Here is a 17,093-nt window from a genome sequence, read left to right on the forward strand (position 1 = left end):
GCATTTAGACTCAATTCAGTGGGCTTACTTCAACACCTGGTGGGTGCCTGAACTGGACATCAGCAGCAGCTAGGGTTACCCAGAGCAGTTTCTTCATCGCTTTGTGGAGCAGTGAGAAAACACAACAGGGTTGAATGGCACACTGCGGTTGTCTGTCTTTAGCATTCTGTGCTGTAAACAAGATTGATAAAGACTAGTTGGGGAAATGGCAGTCCAGTTAAGGAAACAGAGGGTGATATTGCAGTGTGTTTGCTCCAACTTAATTTGGCTGGACTGAGCTTAGAGGCATCGGACCAGTGATATCCCATATTTTTTACATCACTATTTTAAGACGAGTTGGGGAAATTCCCAGAACTTACTGGATGATTGCAAGTCTGCATGTGTGTGTGTGTGGTATATATTGTCTAAGCGAGAGAAACACATCAGAGCAACACTTGCCACTTAGCTTGCTGAAGGCGAGTCTAGTGTCAGTGGTGTGTGCTTACTATGACAAAGGTTTTTTTGTCCTGAGCTAATATCAGCAGTGGCAGTCCAGTGCAGTTGTTTAATTTCTGCTTTGTAGAAAAGTTGGCAATGCAGCATGCTCTACAGGTTTTGTGTGTGTGTGTGTGTGTGTGTGTGTGTGTGTGTGTGTGTGTGTGCATTGGGTAACGTTGAAAAATGTAGCTGAGCTGCACTGACACCAACCGTGTTTAGGGATCACATGATGTCAGTGCAGTGGGCTTGCTGCAACAACTGTTAGGTGCCCTGAAATTACATCAACCGCAGACTGGGTGCCCCACAGCTGTTGCAGCACTGTTTTGTGTACAGGTGGGCAATGCCACATGGTTCACAGATACATTTTGTGTCTATGTGTGTGTTTAGCATGGGTTGCGTCAAAGAAAATGACGTTGCATGGCATGGATGACACCAACCCTCAAAGTTGCCCAGAGCTGACATCGCCAGCTTATGTTTAATCTTATAATATACTTGTTTTTTGGATGACATATTCATTCTCTTCAAAGGGGGTGAAGGTCAAGCAGGTGAATTTGTAACCTATTTGAACAACACAACTTCATTTTTGGAGTTTACCTTTGAATTCCACACCACGAGGATCCCATATTTAGACATTATGTTAAATAAAGACAATGAAGCAAGTTGTTTTGTAGCACGAATTCATAGGAAACCCACGTATTCGAATTCTTTGCTACACTTCTCTAGCTGTCATTCCTTTGTCAGAAACGAGCAGTAATAAAGGGTCAATTGGTTAGAGCAGCCAGGATGGTAAGCAGAGACAATGACTTCGGTGAAGAATGTCTTTTATTAGAAAAGATGTTCTTGTCACGGGGTTATCCATCTAGGTTGATCAATGATCTTACCAATGAGGTATTATATAAAAGGTCTTCTGGTTTTTATCAACCTTTATTATCTACAACCAGTTGTACACTTCAGCCGGATGTATCATCTACCATTGCAGAGTTGAATTCCAGTGAGCCCTTGACAATGGATCTTTTTGATGCCCCTAGATTCATTACCACATTTACGGTTGACAGTTCTATTCTGTGGTCCATCATTAAGAAAAATTGGCAACTGTTTAGAGCGGACCCTGAGTTATCTAAAATGGGATTAAGCCCCAAGGTAACATACAGAAGGGGTAGGAATTTAAAATCATTATTTGAGCAGAAACCTTCATTAACCAGGTCACCTGGGATGTTTAAATGCCAAGCTTGTAATTGGTGTAAGTTTATCATTGAATCTAATAAATTTATTGTCAACGAACATGTTTTCAAATTAAAATGCAGGGTTAATTGCAACTCTAATATGTTAGTATATTTAGCGCAGTGTCAAAATTGTACCGTTTTTTACACTGGGAAAACCGAGCGTAAGCTCAAAGATAGAATCTATGAGCATATATACGCTATTAGGAAACAAAAAACAAGTAATGCATTAGCAAAGCATATAATAGATAACCCTACTCACCAGTTCAAGTTTATAGGCATTGAGCAAGTGGTTAATGACAGCAGAGGGGGACCCACTCAGATTAAATTACTAGAAAAAGAGTTACAATGGCAGATTAGACTGGAAGCTTATCACTTGCCAGGTCTAAATGAAGCTTGTACTATCTCCAGTGTTTTAAAATTGTCTAGCTTAAGAAGATAGCAATTTGTTTATATATTTTATTTATTTTTAGCAACATGAACTAAGGTAGAATTTTAAATGCATTAATATATCATAAATATTTCATATGAATACACTAGTAAATAATATGATTTTTTTGGGATAAACAGTATATAGTATTTCTTATCTTTTTTTACTTTTTATTTTCTTTTTCATATTTTTTCATTTTTCATGCATTGTTCAATTCATAACATGTTATATGTAATTACCTATTAGAAAGTTTTAAACTTTCTATTTTAATGGATGAAATTTTGATTTGTTTAATGTGTCAGTGCCTTTTTTAAGCAAATAGATAATATTAATGATTGATTGATTAATTAAGCTTGATTAAGGCACAGTTTGTTATTTAAGCACATTGCACTTTATGTTTGTAGTTCTGAAGAAGTTTGTCTATGGGACAAACGAAAAGCGCTTAAATAAACCTATACTTTTTCGTCAGCAGTGGTTCTTCTTGGTGATTTTACCTTCAAGGCATTATTTGACAAGTTGGTTCGTTTGTTGCCAGTTTGGATTTACTACTGGTTTGGTTGTGTTTAGTTGTTTAAAGTTTTTTACAAGTTAAGTAATCCTTCCTAGTCTGGTGGTTTGCATCTCCCACTTTTTCCTTCTTTCTTTGGCGGACTTCCTGGAGTGATGCATTCCACAACCCAAACTTGGCCACATCAGTGCATGACTACTGACACATGCGGTTTTATTGTGCTGCTATTCTTTCTTAAATACACCTATTCCCTCCTCAAGTTGGTGTGCTGGAGCCCTGATTATGTCCTTGAAATGTTTTAACTTCACTACAGTCAACTTCTAGGTCTTGACCGTGGTCTGTAACCTTAGAGCCATCTCTCAACACTGCTTGCACCTAAGCATGGCAACAGGTAGTTTATGCTGTGGGTAGACTGTTTCACTGAGGATGGCTTGGAAGTCATTGACTATACCCTCTTACACTTTCCTTATTAGGGGATGTCTACATGAGTTGCATTTTGACCACTCTGATGTGAACTTGGCACAGTTTCTTTCTGAAAGATGTGTTGGCTCCTATCAAGACATCTGCCAAACAGAGTTCTCAAATGGCCCTCTCCCTTATTCATGTTGGCCCACCTATGTGGACCCAGGCAGTCCTCTTCTCCTGTTGTGTCTGTCCCAATAATTGCATTGAAATCACCGATTATCAACACCAATGCTTGTTGGCCTGCTTTGTAAAGTAGATCCTGCAACTGCTGTCTGAATGAACTCCTTTGACCAGTATCACAATGCTGCTGTGGGTCATAGGCTGTGGTTTTGAGCACTGCCCTGTCATTACACTGAAGTCCGATTGCCATGAGTCTGTCAGGAATTGTGATGCTGTTGCCCACTGTCTTCTGATGACTTTCAACATTACACCACCATTTCAGGCCTGACCTCCTCCTGAGTAGTAGACTCTGTATCACAAGCAAAGCAGCTTGGCTGCCTTGCCCTTCCATCTTGACTTCTGAATAGATCAGATGACCAACCTCCACCTTACCATCATGTCATCCACTTCCAAGCTGCATCCTGAGCCACAGAAGTAATCCCTGGGGTGAATTTCCTATTTCCCATCCAACTGTCAAGATATTTCTTGAAAAGGGCTAATGAGGAGCTTTGTTTGAGAAGAGGAAGACTCTGGGACAGGAATCTATGCCTTCAGCATGTTATGTTTATTGTGGTGACAAGGTTCAAGTCCCTGGAGCGTGTGGCTTGGAGAGTTTGGGGTTTCTTTAAGTGTAGCATGTCCAACAGATCTAGGTTTGACATGGCATTGTAAGTTAGGCAGAGGTCGCCTCTGAGTAGGCTATATGTAATGGAGTAGAGCTGGAGATTTTTGAGACGGTCTGCATATGGCGTCTGTTTGTGGCCAGTAATCCTCTTAATGAGGTATTTCTGTGGCCTTTCTAGTTGTTGTAGATGTCTTGCGAGGTACATGCCAAATGGGGCGTTGTACTCTATAATGGGTCTGATGAGGGGTGAGTAGAGAACAACAATGACCTCCTTTTTTCCTGGAGGAGGACCACTTTGTGATAAAGTGTGCCATGTAGAAGGATTTCCTGACTACTGTGGTGATGTGATTATCAAAGGAGAGACTACTGTCCACCTGTGTCCCAAGGTCTCTTATCACACTTTCGGTGTTTAGTAGGCTACCACCTATGTGATAGTTCATGGGTACAGTGTTTTTCCCAAAAGGGATGACAATGCACTTCTTGGCATTGAGCCTGAGGCCATGACTTTGACACCAAGCATCGATCTCAGTGAGGCCCCTTTCTAGAATGTCCACATCATTAGGCAATTCTACTACGGCTCCTAGTTTGCAGTCATCTGCAAACTTCATTAGCCAAAGACCTACTGTATTAGCCTGGACTTCAGAAAAGTAGATGCCAAACAGGCGAGGACCCAGGACTGCACCCTGTGGTACTCCACTTGTCACTGGTCTGAAATTGGATTTGGAGTCGGTTACTTTCACTGTGTGGGTTCTGTCAGTGAGCCAGTTTGCCACCCATCTTGTGACATATCTATAATTCCAGAGTGGGGGATGGTGTTGAAAGCCTTGGTGAGGTCAAGATAGACTGTGTGCACCACCTTACCCTCGTCCACAGCTCTGGTGACTGCTTCAAAGAAATCAATCAGGCTTAGGAGGCATGATCTACCTTTTACAAATCAAAACTGAGTGGGGTCCAGAGTTTGGAGGTTACCCAAGTCTTTGTTTATAAACTCCAAGATGATACGTTCCATTGCCTTGCAGATCAGGCTTATCAGGCTGAGGCAGTAGTTCCCGGGGTCCGTGGTGGCGCCTCCATTGTGGAGTGGGATAACAGTTTCTGTGCACCATTCAGTAGGCACAAAGCCTGAAGTGAGGCTATGATTGAACATGGTACTTAGGTGGGGTGCCAGTTTGTTCTGTAATTCGTGCAGAACACAGCTTAGAATGTTGTCTGGTCCCATGGATGCTGTGTTCTTGGCTTTGGAGAGTGCAGTCTTTACTTGTACATCTGTGATTACAGGAGCTTTGCATTCTTCTGGTATAGAGATGGGCCCTTTGGGGGTGGGGGGGGGGGGGGTTTGCACTGAACCTATCTGCCAGGATGTTTGCAATATCAGTTGGTTCTGTATATGTAGTGCCTTTGTGCTGTAGCTCAGAGCAGATCTGAGTGTTGCCATTGAGATTCTCGACATAGCTGTAGAATGCTTTGTGGTTGTCTTTAGAATCAGCGACAATTTTATTTTCATAACTAGCTTTGGAGGATTTTATGAGGGATCTCAGCTTCTTACTGAGGCTGACCACGGAATTCTTGCAATCAGGGGATTTTACTCTTTTTTTGCAACAGCTTCTTCCTTCTGTTGTAGAGTTTATTTATGGCAGAGTACCACCAAATTGATTTCTTTTTTTTTTTTTTTTTTTTTTTTTTGGAGGATAGCGTTTTGGTTCTGTTGGGGATGGCACAATATCCTTAATGAATATGGATACTCCTCCTTTAGTGTTTCAGTCCAGGTTAGGTGGCCAAAAGGTGTGGTATGAATTACAGCCGGTTAATGCAGAGGTGTTCTCTGGAGCCTTGAACCAGGTCTCTGTCACTGCACAGATGTCGATGTTCTCCATTTTAAGGAGTGCCTCGAGTGAGTGCAGTTTTAGGTTTAGAATTCTAGCATTGAGTAGCAATAGCCTCAGATTTTGCTTGCTTGTACCTGCTACGGTGGTGAGTTTGTCATTTGAACCTTGCCTAAAAAAGGCACTATAGAGGTGTCAAGAGCCTTAGCCGGTATCCGGAATCCCAGGGGCGACAAGTGCAAGCTATCTCTGGAAAAGCATCATGGTCTGTCGATCATGTCATCCCAGGCACACGGATACTGGATCCCCTTAGAATGACACCAGAAGCTTAGCCAATTGTTGAAGTCAATCATTTTGTCCTTATACTGTGGTATCATTCTGGGTGATGGCAGGATGCTACTCAGGGCTACAGTCATACCTGCCTGGGCTATATGATCAGAGAGCTCCTCCATGTCTCTTTTCATGTAGTCCAGGGAGGTATGTCTCCGGTCATTCACACCAACACTGACAATGACAGAGTCATATTTGTACCTGTTGTGGAGTGACCTGGGTGCGTGCGTTATGTGGTGGATCCTGGCACCTGCCAGGCAGCTGACAGTAACTTTCTCCTTGTTTAGCCTGGTGAGTGGGACATCAGTGTGCCTGACTATAGAGTCGCCTATGACCAGCGTGTTGGGTACGTTGTTTTGCCTTATGGGCTGAGGTTGAGTGGCACACTGATTTTGTGGGCTATGTGGCCTTTGGGTAGTGTTGAGGGGGTGGTAGTTGCTTGCATTTCAGCTTTGGAGGTCTCTGTTGTTTGGGAAAATTTTTATTGAGAGTCTCCGTGAATGTAGGTGTGTGTTTTGTATTACTATAGGTGGGTTTAGGTGGTGTAGGTTTTGATGGACTATGTGCTGAGTCCATCATTGTAACATGATTTACTGTAAAAGTGCTATTCGGACGGTAGGAGTAAGGAGAGAGATGAGGGAAAACTTTTACTGACACATCAGGCAGACAGCAAGAAATCTATTTGACATGTATCGTCATGCAAAGCTGACGGAATACCTGAACCTTGCAGGGTGGAAATGTTATACTCTTGCTAGCAGGGGGTTAGGATATTGGAGGAGTAAGTGTAGAAGGAATTGAGGCAGATCAAAGTTAAATGTCGAAAAAAAAGTCTTATCTCAGTAAAGAGCTGCTAGTTTGGGAAGCCTTTTTAAGAGAATGTGTAACATCAGCAGCAAACACATTTGTAAGAGGCATTGCATGACAGTGAATTATACATTCACTGAGGTCTCCGAAAAATAGCTTCTCATCTCTGTACTTCCATTCTAAGTGAATGGAACTCTAATGAGACAGTCCAGCTATGGGCATTGTAATCTCAGATATAGTGGACTTGTAGTGTATTATGCATAAGATTTTTCTTTAGAACAAAACTAACTCTCATCAGGATCTCTGCCCCCAGGAGGGCAGGTCAGGGGTACAAACAGAATCAAGTTAGTATTGACTGCTACTATCTGGTACATACAGGTTTGCAATGACCCAAACTTAAAGAAAAGTTAAAAAATATATGTTTTTTTTTTTTTTTTTCCTGTAGTGGTCCTTTAACACCTTCAGAGGAGGTATATGAAAACAGTAAACATAACCTAATTCTGTTACAGTTCAGCAGAGTTGTAGCATGCTCTAGAGCCTAATGTCATTCTCAAATCTCTCCCTCAACTCTAAGTTGAGGAGCAATAAAAGAAGTCCTTTACTTCTCCACTAGAAAAAAAATTAAAAACTATAGCAAACAAGCAGCTTGCTACAACTTATACCACATATGAAATGCTGAAGCACTTCAGTCCTGTCTGCAAAAGCAGTATTGCAATTCATCTCTATAAAGTCTTTCTGAAAAGCCATTATGTAAATGAATACCAATTGCAGGACCAACTGATGGTATCTGCAGATCTTGCTGCCTAGCTGCTTGGGCCCAGGCCAGCTGCCCCCTTCACTCAACCCTTTCTATGCCACAATACATCCTGCCGCATGAATGCACCTGCTGACAATCACCTTCTTACAATTAATGCACTCCACAGTGAATCAAATTTGAATTCAGACATTTCATGTCTGCATGCCTATAAAAGAATTAATGCCTACCTATCTGGTTTGGACGGTCTTTCTCTTGATCTTGTCCATCTGAATCATTCATTTTATCCTGAAGTCTCTCTAGGTCTTCTTCTGTGTCCATGATATTGAGGTCTTCATCATCGTGGCGATCACCCTCATCTTCTTCATCTTCACTGCTGCTACTAATATCATTAAAGATTTCTCTCAACTCATCATGCTCCACTACAGAGAAACAAAAATAGCACACAATAAGTACAAAAGAGACAGCACAATTGATGACGACTGCATTCATAGCGGGACAGAGAGAAATGAATTCAATGGACTCTTTAAGCTATTTCTCAGACTAGGTCAGATTTATTAAGCAACACAATGTTATTCAAGTTTTACTCTAGTGTTTTAACACAATGAATTTACAAAATGGATGAAATTCAAGAAGCTGTTAAAGTTAGTAAGAACAGTAAAATATATACTAACTAAAATATATTACAATATACAGATAAAAATGTATGTAAATACACTTTTCTTACCAGTCCTATGTCACTGCTACACAACTGTTGCTATATTTATTAAACAAACACTATTTTACTCTTTATGCTTTGTGAAACTATCTGTATTTTATATCTAGATTTTGAGACTCCCCAACATGACCTTCTGAAAATGGGCAATGTGGAGTGAGGTTGATCTGGCCAACAAAATATAAACAACTAAACTAAAATAAAATAAAATTACAGCAAAGCAAAATACATTTGCAAAATTATAACAGCAGCAAACAATTCCAAATGGGAAAATTACAATAAAACATTAACATTCCATATAAACAGTTGCTTAAAGAATGCAACACACCATACAGTACACAGTTTACTTTGAATATCAAATGCTAACTAGGCAATAATCCAGTAAGAAGCAAAAACAGATTACTAGCTTTGTTACCATACAAAGTCATGACTATGACAAAGGCAGCATGAGTTCAGTTAGTGGCTTGGATACTTGATGGAGGTGGGGTATGCATACGTGTTGCAGGCACTTGGGTAAGGTACAGGCAAAGGTGGTTATACCAGTGCTGTGTTGCAATGCAAAGGGTGGGTCACAAGGGAGGCAAGGCATTTGCTTCATAGAACTGCTGTATGCCACCTCTTGACACATCACTTTAGCATGTCAGTGGGAGGTACAGCTAAAGATAAAAGCTCACTGTATGCTGCACTAGATCAGTGCCTCATCAGGCCCATCTCACTCAGCAGCACACAGCAGTATGTACTTCACAGATTCTGTACAGGAGGATCAGACCTTTCCTTGTACAGGGCCAACCCATGAGGGAGCTCTACCAGCACAGGTTATACTGGACTGCCATCATGAATGAACACCTCTCACGTTGGAAAATACTGAGATGACACTAAAGAACCCCTAAGTCAGCAGTGACAGTGAGAAAAAACGTGAAAACATTGACTGGAGAATAGAGGAAGTTCATAAACAGTCAGACCAGTTTTCCAGCCTCCTAATTATACAAGCTTACAAAACAAATACAGGTGCTGTAGCATGCACAGTGGGTAAGGCATACATGGTTTACTATTATATAGTCGACATTCACAAGAAAGAACCACCTGAAATGTCAATTACGGCATACACAGTTTGCTATCATATAGTCGGCATCCACAAGAAAGAACCACCAGAAATGTCAACTAAAAGGTTGAACACAATGTCGACAAGGTCCGAATGTCGCAAGCACACCTCCGTTTGCAAATATAACCTTTCTCAGCATTTGCAGAATGCAGTCCTACACTGTACAAGACATAACGTGATGATTTTGCATGGGGGCAAGCCCCCTTACACTCCCTGTGGGGGGTTTACACCCCCTATACCCCCTGCAAAATATATATTCCAACTCAGAGATCGCACTACACTGGGGAAAAGGGTACATTTCCCAATCCCCACTGTAACACGATCTGTAATTAAAGGACCAACCTCATCTTTGCAAATGCACTGAGCATTCGCTGAAACAGGACTTACACAACTGAAGGATCGGCAACATGAGTTGGCCAAACGTTATTTGACAACTCGTGGTCACCAAAACGTCCCTCGGTATTTTAAATGCAAAGTGGCATACACACGGTATAAACATTTCAAAAACAAGGGAAATATTATGTCAGTCAGCAAATGAACACAAGAAAGCATTAATCATTAAGTCAGTAAATAAGACTTGTTCAGAAAAAAATATTACAGTATTTTACCATACACAGTGAAAAGGTACAAAAAAAATCTGAGTGCGTGAGCACAAATATACTGCAATAATTAAGTTCTAGCAGATAAGATATTGGAAGGTGATGTTACTTAGAGAAAGTGTGATAGATGACAACATACCTTCATGAGATAAGGAAAATGTTGGGCAAGCATTGTGCAATATGAGAATTCAAAAAAATATATATAACCAAAAATGGAAAGGGATTTTTAATACTATATCACTTAGCATACAGAGACTAGTGGATGGAGAGTTAAGAACTGAAAAGATAGGCAAACACTGTGCAAGTGGAAAGGTAGCAAGTAAAAACAGGTGACAGATATGGAGAGCAGGCAATAATGGAAGGTGTGGGAAAAAGAGAAGGAACAATAAGAACAGTACCAAGAACAGGAAAGGGAATAAAGTGAGGAAAAAAAAATATTAAAAGTTTATATCAACTACAACAGGTTTGAGAAAGAAACACAGAATGTGTGTGTGTATATGTGTGTGTGTGTGTGTGTGTGTGTGTGTGAGAGATACACAGTCATATATGCAGCAGCTTGCTGCACGAGACTCTAAAAAGAAACAACACAACTTCACTTCAAAGTTGCATATCAGCAAAAACCTAGCAGTGTTGTGCTCGGCATCATTTGCTGTTTTTGTTGCAGCTAACACTGACCAGACTGTGTGTTGCTGCAGAATGTGACAATGTCGAAAGCTTAGGGCAAAGGCCAGATAAGACTGATCAGCAGGTAACTGACTGCCACTGTACAATTCCTGACATAATAAAGAATCTGGTACACATATATCACTCACATGCTGACTAGAGAGAAATGCATAATGTTCCAATCCCTGTGGAGACCAAGACATGGGAAGAACTTGCTTATCCTAGCAACTGGAACCTTTCAGTAGCCAAAAGGAGGCAAGTTTAAGTTGATCCCAGGCACATCCTCAAAAATACTTAAGATTCTGCACATTATGAGTATGAATGTAGAACGACATATTTTTTTTAAAGACGGCAGAGGAGAGTGTCACCATTTTGCAAGGCTTCAGTAACGCATTAAAGCTCTTTGTGGTACTGCATACCATAGACTGTACACATCTTCTTCTTTTGGCTTTTTCTCGGTTAGGGGTCGCCACAGCGGATCACATGTCCGCTCATGATTGGCAGTGGAGTTTTACAGTGTCGAGTTGCCAGCCCGGCGCCCAACCTTCCACAGAAGGCACACACACACACACGCACTCATGCCTAGGGCCAATTTAGAGTGTCCAATCCACCTATGGCATGCATGTCTTTGGGATGTGGGAGGAAACCGGAGCACCCAGAGGAAACCCATGCAACCACAGGGAGGACATGCAGACTCCACACAGAAGCCACCCCAGCCGAGAATCGAATCGGAGAACCTCTTGCTGTGAGGCGGCAACACTAACCGCTGCACCACCGTGGTCGCCCAGCCCTCAATCAAAGATGCATGTGAGCAGGTAGAGTTGCAATTCTCTGAATTGCTAGGTAGTCTGAAATACAGATGGAAACATCTCAACTATGGGTGTGCGGCTTCTATTCACTTCCAATGTTTCCCACATTTGGCACACATTTCATCTGTACCGTTTTTTTCGCAAGGGCCATCTGGCTGTTAAGTGCAAGTTCACTGCACAAACTACATGTTTACTGACAGAACTCTTCATACATTACCAATGCACCTCCCCCTCCCCCCAAACAATTGTGTGTTCCAGGTGATGTTAGATATTCCACAGAGCCCTGTATCATCACTCATGTCTGCAACCCTGAAATTGTGGCTGAAATATAAGGCACCATCCACACACAGACCTGGAATGTCACTGAATGCGTTCCCAGTGTGCAAAAGGTATGCTTCCACTGCCCTGATATAGCTGGTGGATTACTGCAATATCCACTGACCCATCAAGCCAGCTAAATGCTGCTTGTGCCATTCTGCACAAAGTACAGTTGTGTATACTTACCATAAATGTAGATGTTTGAGTGTATTCACTGTTGCAGTCATTACATTTGTCTGCTGGCAGGTTGCCCTCAGTCGGCCTGAATTCCAAAGTCTTGGGTCCTGTGTCAGTTGCTGTCTCCTCTTCCATGACGTCAGGTCGTCAGGGGTATAAAACAAGCAGCTGACGCCATTTTCATTAGTTTTTCTTGCCCCAGATGACAGGTGCCCCAAAAAAAAAAAAAAAAAAAAATATATATATATATATTAATATTAGTACAGTTTTGTACTTACCATAAATGCAGATGTTCGAGTGTATACCCTGCTGCAGTCATCACACTTGGGTTATCCTGCCATCAGGCAGTCCCGCAGTCGGCCCGAATTCCAAAGTCTTGGTCCGGCGTCGGTTGCTGTTGCTTCTTACCTGACATCAGTGCGCCAGGGGTATATATAAGAGGCATCCAACGCCATTTTCTTCAGTTTTTCTTGCCCCAGATGTCAGGTACCCCCCCAAAAGATGGTCAGTAGGAAGCACCAATAATAAAAGCTCAACACAAACAACACATCCCTCCAGCTATAAGTAAATACACCACAAAGGTTGTATCAGATTTTAAGGTATTGAAAGGTTTTAGTTAGGTGAGAGGGGATGGTGGGAGTGTCACCTGGACTGCAGCAGGGTATACACCTGAACATCTACATTTATTGTAGGTACAAAACTGTACTATGTTCATCGTGTTACCCTGCTGCAGTCATCACACTTGGGTAGAATCCAAAAGCTAAGGATGGGAGGTGGAGTCAAACAGGGTTAGAGGGGGCTAGAAGGCCCTGCAAAACTGTAGCGGTGAAGCCAGATCTAGTCTTAGAGTAAAGTGGTAAGTGATCGTGTTTGGTGAAAGTGTGTACTGAACTCCAAGTTGCAGCTTCCAGAATATCCTTGGTTGGCATCCCCCCCTGAGGAAGGCTGTAGATGTAGCTGCTGCCCTGGTGGAGTGGGGCCTTATGCTAGCAGGAACTGGTTTTCCATGATGGGTGTAGCAAAAACGTATGCAATGTCCTATCCATTTGGAAATGGTCTGTTTTGAGATAGCCTTTCCTTGTGATGCTGTAGCATAGGATACAAAAAGTTGGTCAGATTTTCTGAAAGCCTTAGTTTTGTCCAAGTAGTAACATAGTTGCCTGTGTATGTACAAGGAACGCAGGAGTCTTTCTCCTTTGTTCTGTGGATTTGGAAAGAAGGTGGGTAAGTGGATGGTTTGATTTAGAACCACCCTGGATACCACCTTTGGCATAAAGGAGGGGTTAGTTCGTACAGAAACTCTGTCTTGATGAAAAATGAGGAAAGGCTCTACTGCCATTAGTGCCTGTAGCTCTGAGACTCTTCTGGCTGAAGTAATTGATAGCAGCAAGGCAGTCTTCCATGATATAAACTTTAAGTCAGCTGAGAAAGCTGGCTCAAAAGGTGGCAGCGTAAGTTTTTCCAGAACAAAATTTAGGTCCCAAGTTGGTGTTGGCATTCTCCTGGGAGGCCTAATGTTTTTTGCCCCTCTGAGATACTGCCTTAGAAATGGATGTGAAAATAAGGGAGGATCCGTGTTGTAGTGAGCTGAAATAGCTGAGGCGTGGATTTTAATAGATGAAAAAGAAAGTCCTTTGTGTAACATCTCAGTTAAATATTGTAGAATCTGAGGCATGTCCAGTTGAAGGGTACTTCAGCCTTTAGCTTGGTTACAGGCACAAAATCTTTTCCATTTGTCTGAGTAGGCTTTCCTGGTGCTGGGCATCCTGGCCTCCAGAATGACATCCATAACAGCTTGTGAAAGAGGGGCTGGCTAGTTGCTTAGGTGATGTGCCATGCAGCCAAATTTAAGGTTTTGAGTTGGCTGTGTAGAATCTGACTACCTTGCTGTGTGAGTAGATGAGGAATTTGTGGTAAAATCCATGGTGGGCCCTGGGCCATGTTCCTTAGTAGTGGGTACCAGTGCTGGCGTGGCCAGTCCGGGGCAATGAGCATCATTTGAGGTCTCTCCATCCTGACTTTCAGCAGCACCTTTGTGAGAAGGGGCAATGGAGGAAAGGCATATACTGTCAGCATTTTCCAACTGAATGAGAGTGTGTCCACTTTCCAAGCTTGATGGTGAAATGTCCTTGTGCAAAATTTTGAAAGCTGATGGTTTTTGGGGTTGGCAAACAGGTCTATGTCTGGGCGCCCCCATTTTTGAGTTATCAATGCAAATACTTGTGGATCCAGTTTCCACTCGTGGGGATCCATGATGTTTCTGCTTAGGTCATCTGCCAATGTGTTCTTTTTTCCTGGCAGGAATTGAGCTTGTAATTGAACTTGGTAAGCCAGTGCTGTGTTCCACAAGGTCATTGCTTGCCTGCATAGAGGGTAGGAGTGTGTACCCCCTTGTTTATTTATGTACCACATTACTGTGGTGTTGTCTGTCCTTATTATAAGCTGTTCTGGATGTAAGAGTTCCTTGAAAGCTGTCAGAGCATTCTGTACAGCTAGCATTTCTTTTTGATTGATGTGCAGATTCCTTTGATCTGCAGTCCATATGCCTTGAACGCACCGCCCTGCCATGTGTGCCCCCCAGGCATAGTCCGATGCATCTGTTGTCACAGTTTGCCTAGCTGGGGGTAGGGTGTAAGGCTGACCCTTGTTGAGGTGACATGCCTGTGACCACCACAGAAACTCCTGTTGAAGGCAGGAAATGAGAGGTATCATTGTTTCCAAGCCGTGGCTGTGTTGAGACCATACGCCTTTCAGGTAACATTGTAATTTCCTCATATGCAGTTTTCCAAATGGTATTAGTAGTATACAAGATGCCATGAAGCCCAAGGCCTGCAGAATTTTTCTTGCAGGGAGTTGGGTCTTTGATGCCATTATTTTGAAGTATTGAGTTAGTTGTAGTGGTTTGTCTGGCGTCAGATAAGCCATCTGGGCCGTTGTATTCAAGCTGGCACCCAGGAATGTCATATTTTGTGAGGGTACTAGTTTTGATTTCTTTTCATTTACTGTGTACCCTAGGCAACTTAGAAGGTGTTTTACAAAAGTCAGATGTCGTAAGAGAATGTCCTTGCTTTCTGCTTGGATGAGGCAGTTGTCCAGGTATGGGTATATTTGAATTCCTCTTTGTCTGCAGTATGCAATTACTGGTGCCAGGCATTTTGTGAAGACCCTGGGTGCAGTAGATAAGCCAAAGGGCAGTGCAGAGAATTGGTAATGGGTTGAACCTGCAATGAAACAGCGGTATCTTCTGCAATTTTGTCTGATAGGGACATGCAGGTATGCCTCCTTGAGGTCCAACATTACTAGCCAAGCTTTCTTGCCCAACATGGGAAGAAGCTGCTGTAGTGTTGGCATCTTGAATTTGGGTACTTGCAAGAAGGTGTTTAGAATTGAAAGGTCCAGAATGGATCTCCAAGCTCTGTCCTTTCTGGGGACTAGAAAGAGCCTTGAGTAAAATCCTTGGCCTTGCTCCTGTGTAGGTACCAGATGAATGGCTCTCATGTCCATGAGAGCTATAATTTGTTTTTGTGCCTTTGCCCATTGATTTTGTGGTAAGTTTGGCATTCCTTTTATCCTTGGCAAGGTGTGGAAATGGAATCTGTATCCTTGTGAGATAATGTCTAGGACCCATTTGTCCTTTGTGACGATGTGCCAGTTGTCTATAAAAAATGCAAATTTTCCTCCCAAGGGAGCTGCCAAGAGTTTTTTGCTTGCTTGGCAGTTTGAGGTTTAAGTCATTGTGTTTGTCTTCTAGTAGCTTGGGACCTGTCTTCTCCTCCCTTCTGTGTCGCAGTGCCCCATTGGCAAGGTTTGTAAGAGATTTGTGCTTGTCCTCTGCCCCTTGGGCGTCTGTATTTACCCCTCTGAGGTCTGTCAGAAGCTGGAAAGGACCAATGTTTTGCTGGCCAATTTCTGCTGAAGCGTGGGGGTTGTACCTGTAAGAAATCTTTGACCGTCTGCATAGATTTTGCCTTATCCTCCATTTTCTTTAAAACCTCTTCTGCTTTAACCCCAAATTAAGACATCCTGTTGTAAGGGTGCATCTAGTAACTTTGCTTTAACATGATCAGGCAGAGTTTGTTCCTTTAACCAAGCATGCCTACGTATAACAGACCCAGTAACAGCTGCTCTACAGGAAGCTTCCAAAGAATCAAATCCACACTGTAAAGCATGTTTGCCCACCTGTTCAGCTGCATGCAACAGATCCTGCATTTCTTTGAATTCAGACTGTTGAGGGTGCGCGCTCATCTTTTGTTTTATTTGAGACATTAGGAATTGCTGGCATTTCAGCATGTGAAATTGACAATTTAGTGCTCTCATAGCTAGAGTAGCTGAGGTGTAAACCTTCTTCTCCCACCTATCTAGCGCTCTGGAGTCCCTTTCAGAGGGTACAGGATTTTTAGCCATAGAAGCCTTAGCCCGTTTGGGACCCTGGGAGATGGTCTCTGGGTCAGCAACAGGGCTTTTGTAAAGGAATTTGTATGAGTCACGCACTCTATAATAACTATCTGGTTTGGCTGGAGCAGGAGGCAGAGAATCTGGATTTAGACTAGATTCTAAGTAAACATCATCCACGATGTCTAAAACTGGAGGGATAGCAAATGGTCTGTGCTGGGGGAGTAAAAGGAACTCTTGGAGCCTTTTCTTTGAGTTGGAGTAGTCCTGACCTTCCCAGTGGAAATGTTCCCTCATGGTATGTAAGGTTTCCCCAAAGGAATAGTCTTCAGGGGGAGAAGCTGAGGGAATGGAATCTTCAGCATCAGAGTCTTCATAAGGGGGAAAGGAGTAATCCTGTTCTTCAGAGGAGCTTGAGGAAATAGACACTTGATCAGAGGAGGCATAATCCTCCTCTTGTCTAGGCCTTTTGTCTTGGGGGGGGGGGGTTGGGAACCCCTGATTAAAGAAATCAAATCTTCTGCCATTTTAAGCATCTGTTTCTTAGGCATGGGGCCTTGAACTGGAGACTGATGTGCAGTCTTTTTTGGTTTTAGAGGAGTCTTAAGCTTAGCATAAGATTTTATGGTGAGAGCAGTCGGTCTGAAGACACCTTCTGTAACCGAAGGTGTTTCCGCAGCACCGGCTTCTCCTTCTGCAATGTTGTCGGTAGGGCCTAAAGAA

The 17,093-nt window shown here is 42.6% G+C and overlaps 1 protein-coding gene across 1 annotated transcript in view; it reads right to left on the reverse strand.

Moving 5' to 3' along the window:
* The window catches only part of TAF7L (TATA-box binding protein associated factor 7 like), a 594,912-nt gene that overhangs the window by 433,303 nt on the left and 144,516 nt on the right, over positions 1–17,093 (reverse strand). Inside the window, exon 9 of the mRNA XM_044057271.1 lies at positions 7,826–8,077. Within this exon, the coding sequence (XP_043913206.1) occupies positions 7,826–8,077 (252 nt within the window). The remainder of the gene's footprint in view (positions 1–7,825; positions 8,078–17,093) is intronic.

The sequence above is a fragment of the Protopterus annectens genome, chromosome 15.part0 (genome assembly GCF_019279795.1).
Source record: "Protopterus annectens isolate FY-2018-M chromosome 15.part0, PAN1.0, whole genome shotgun sequence".
NCBI lineage: Eukaryota > Metazoa > Chordata > Ceratodontiformes > Protopteridae > Protopterus > Protopterus annectens.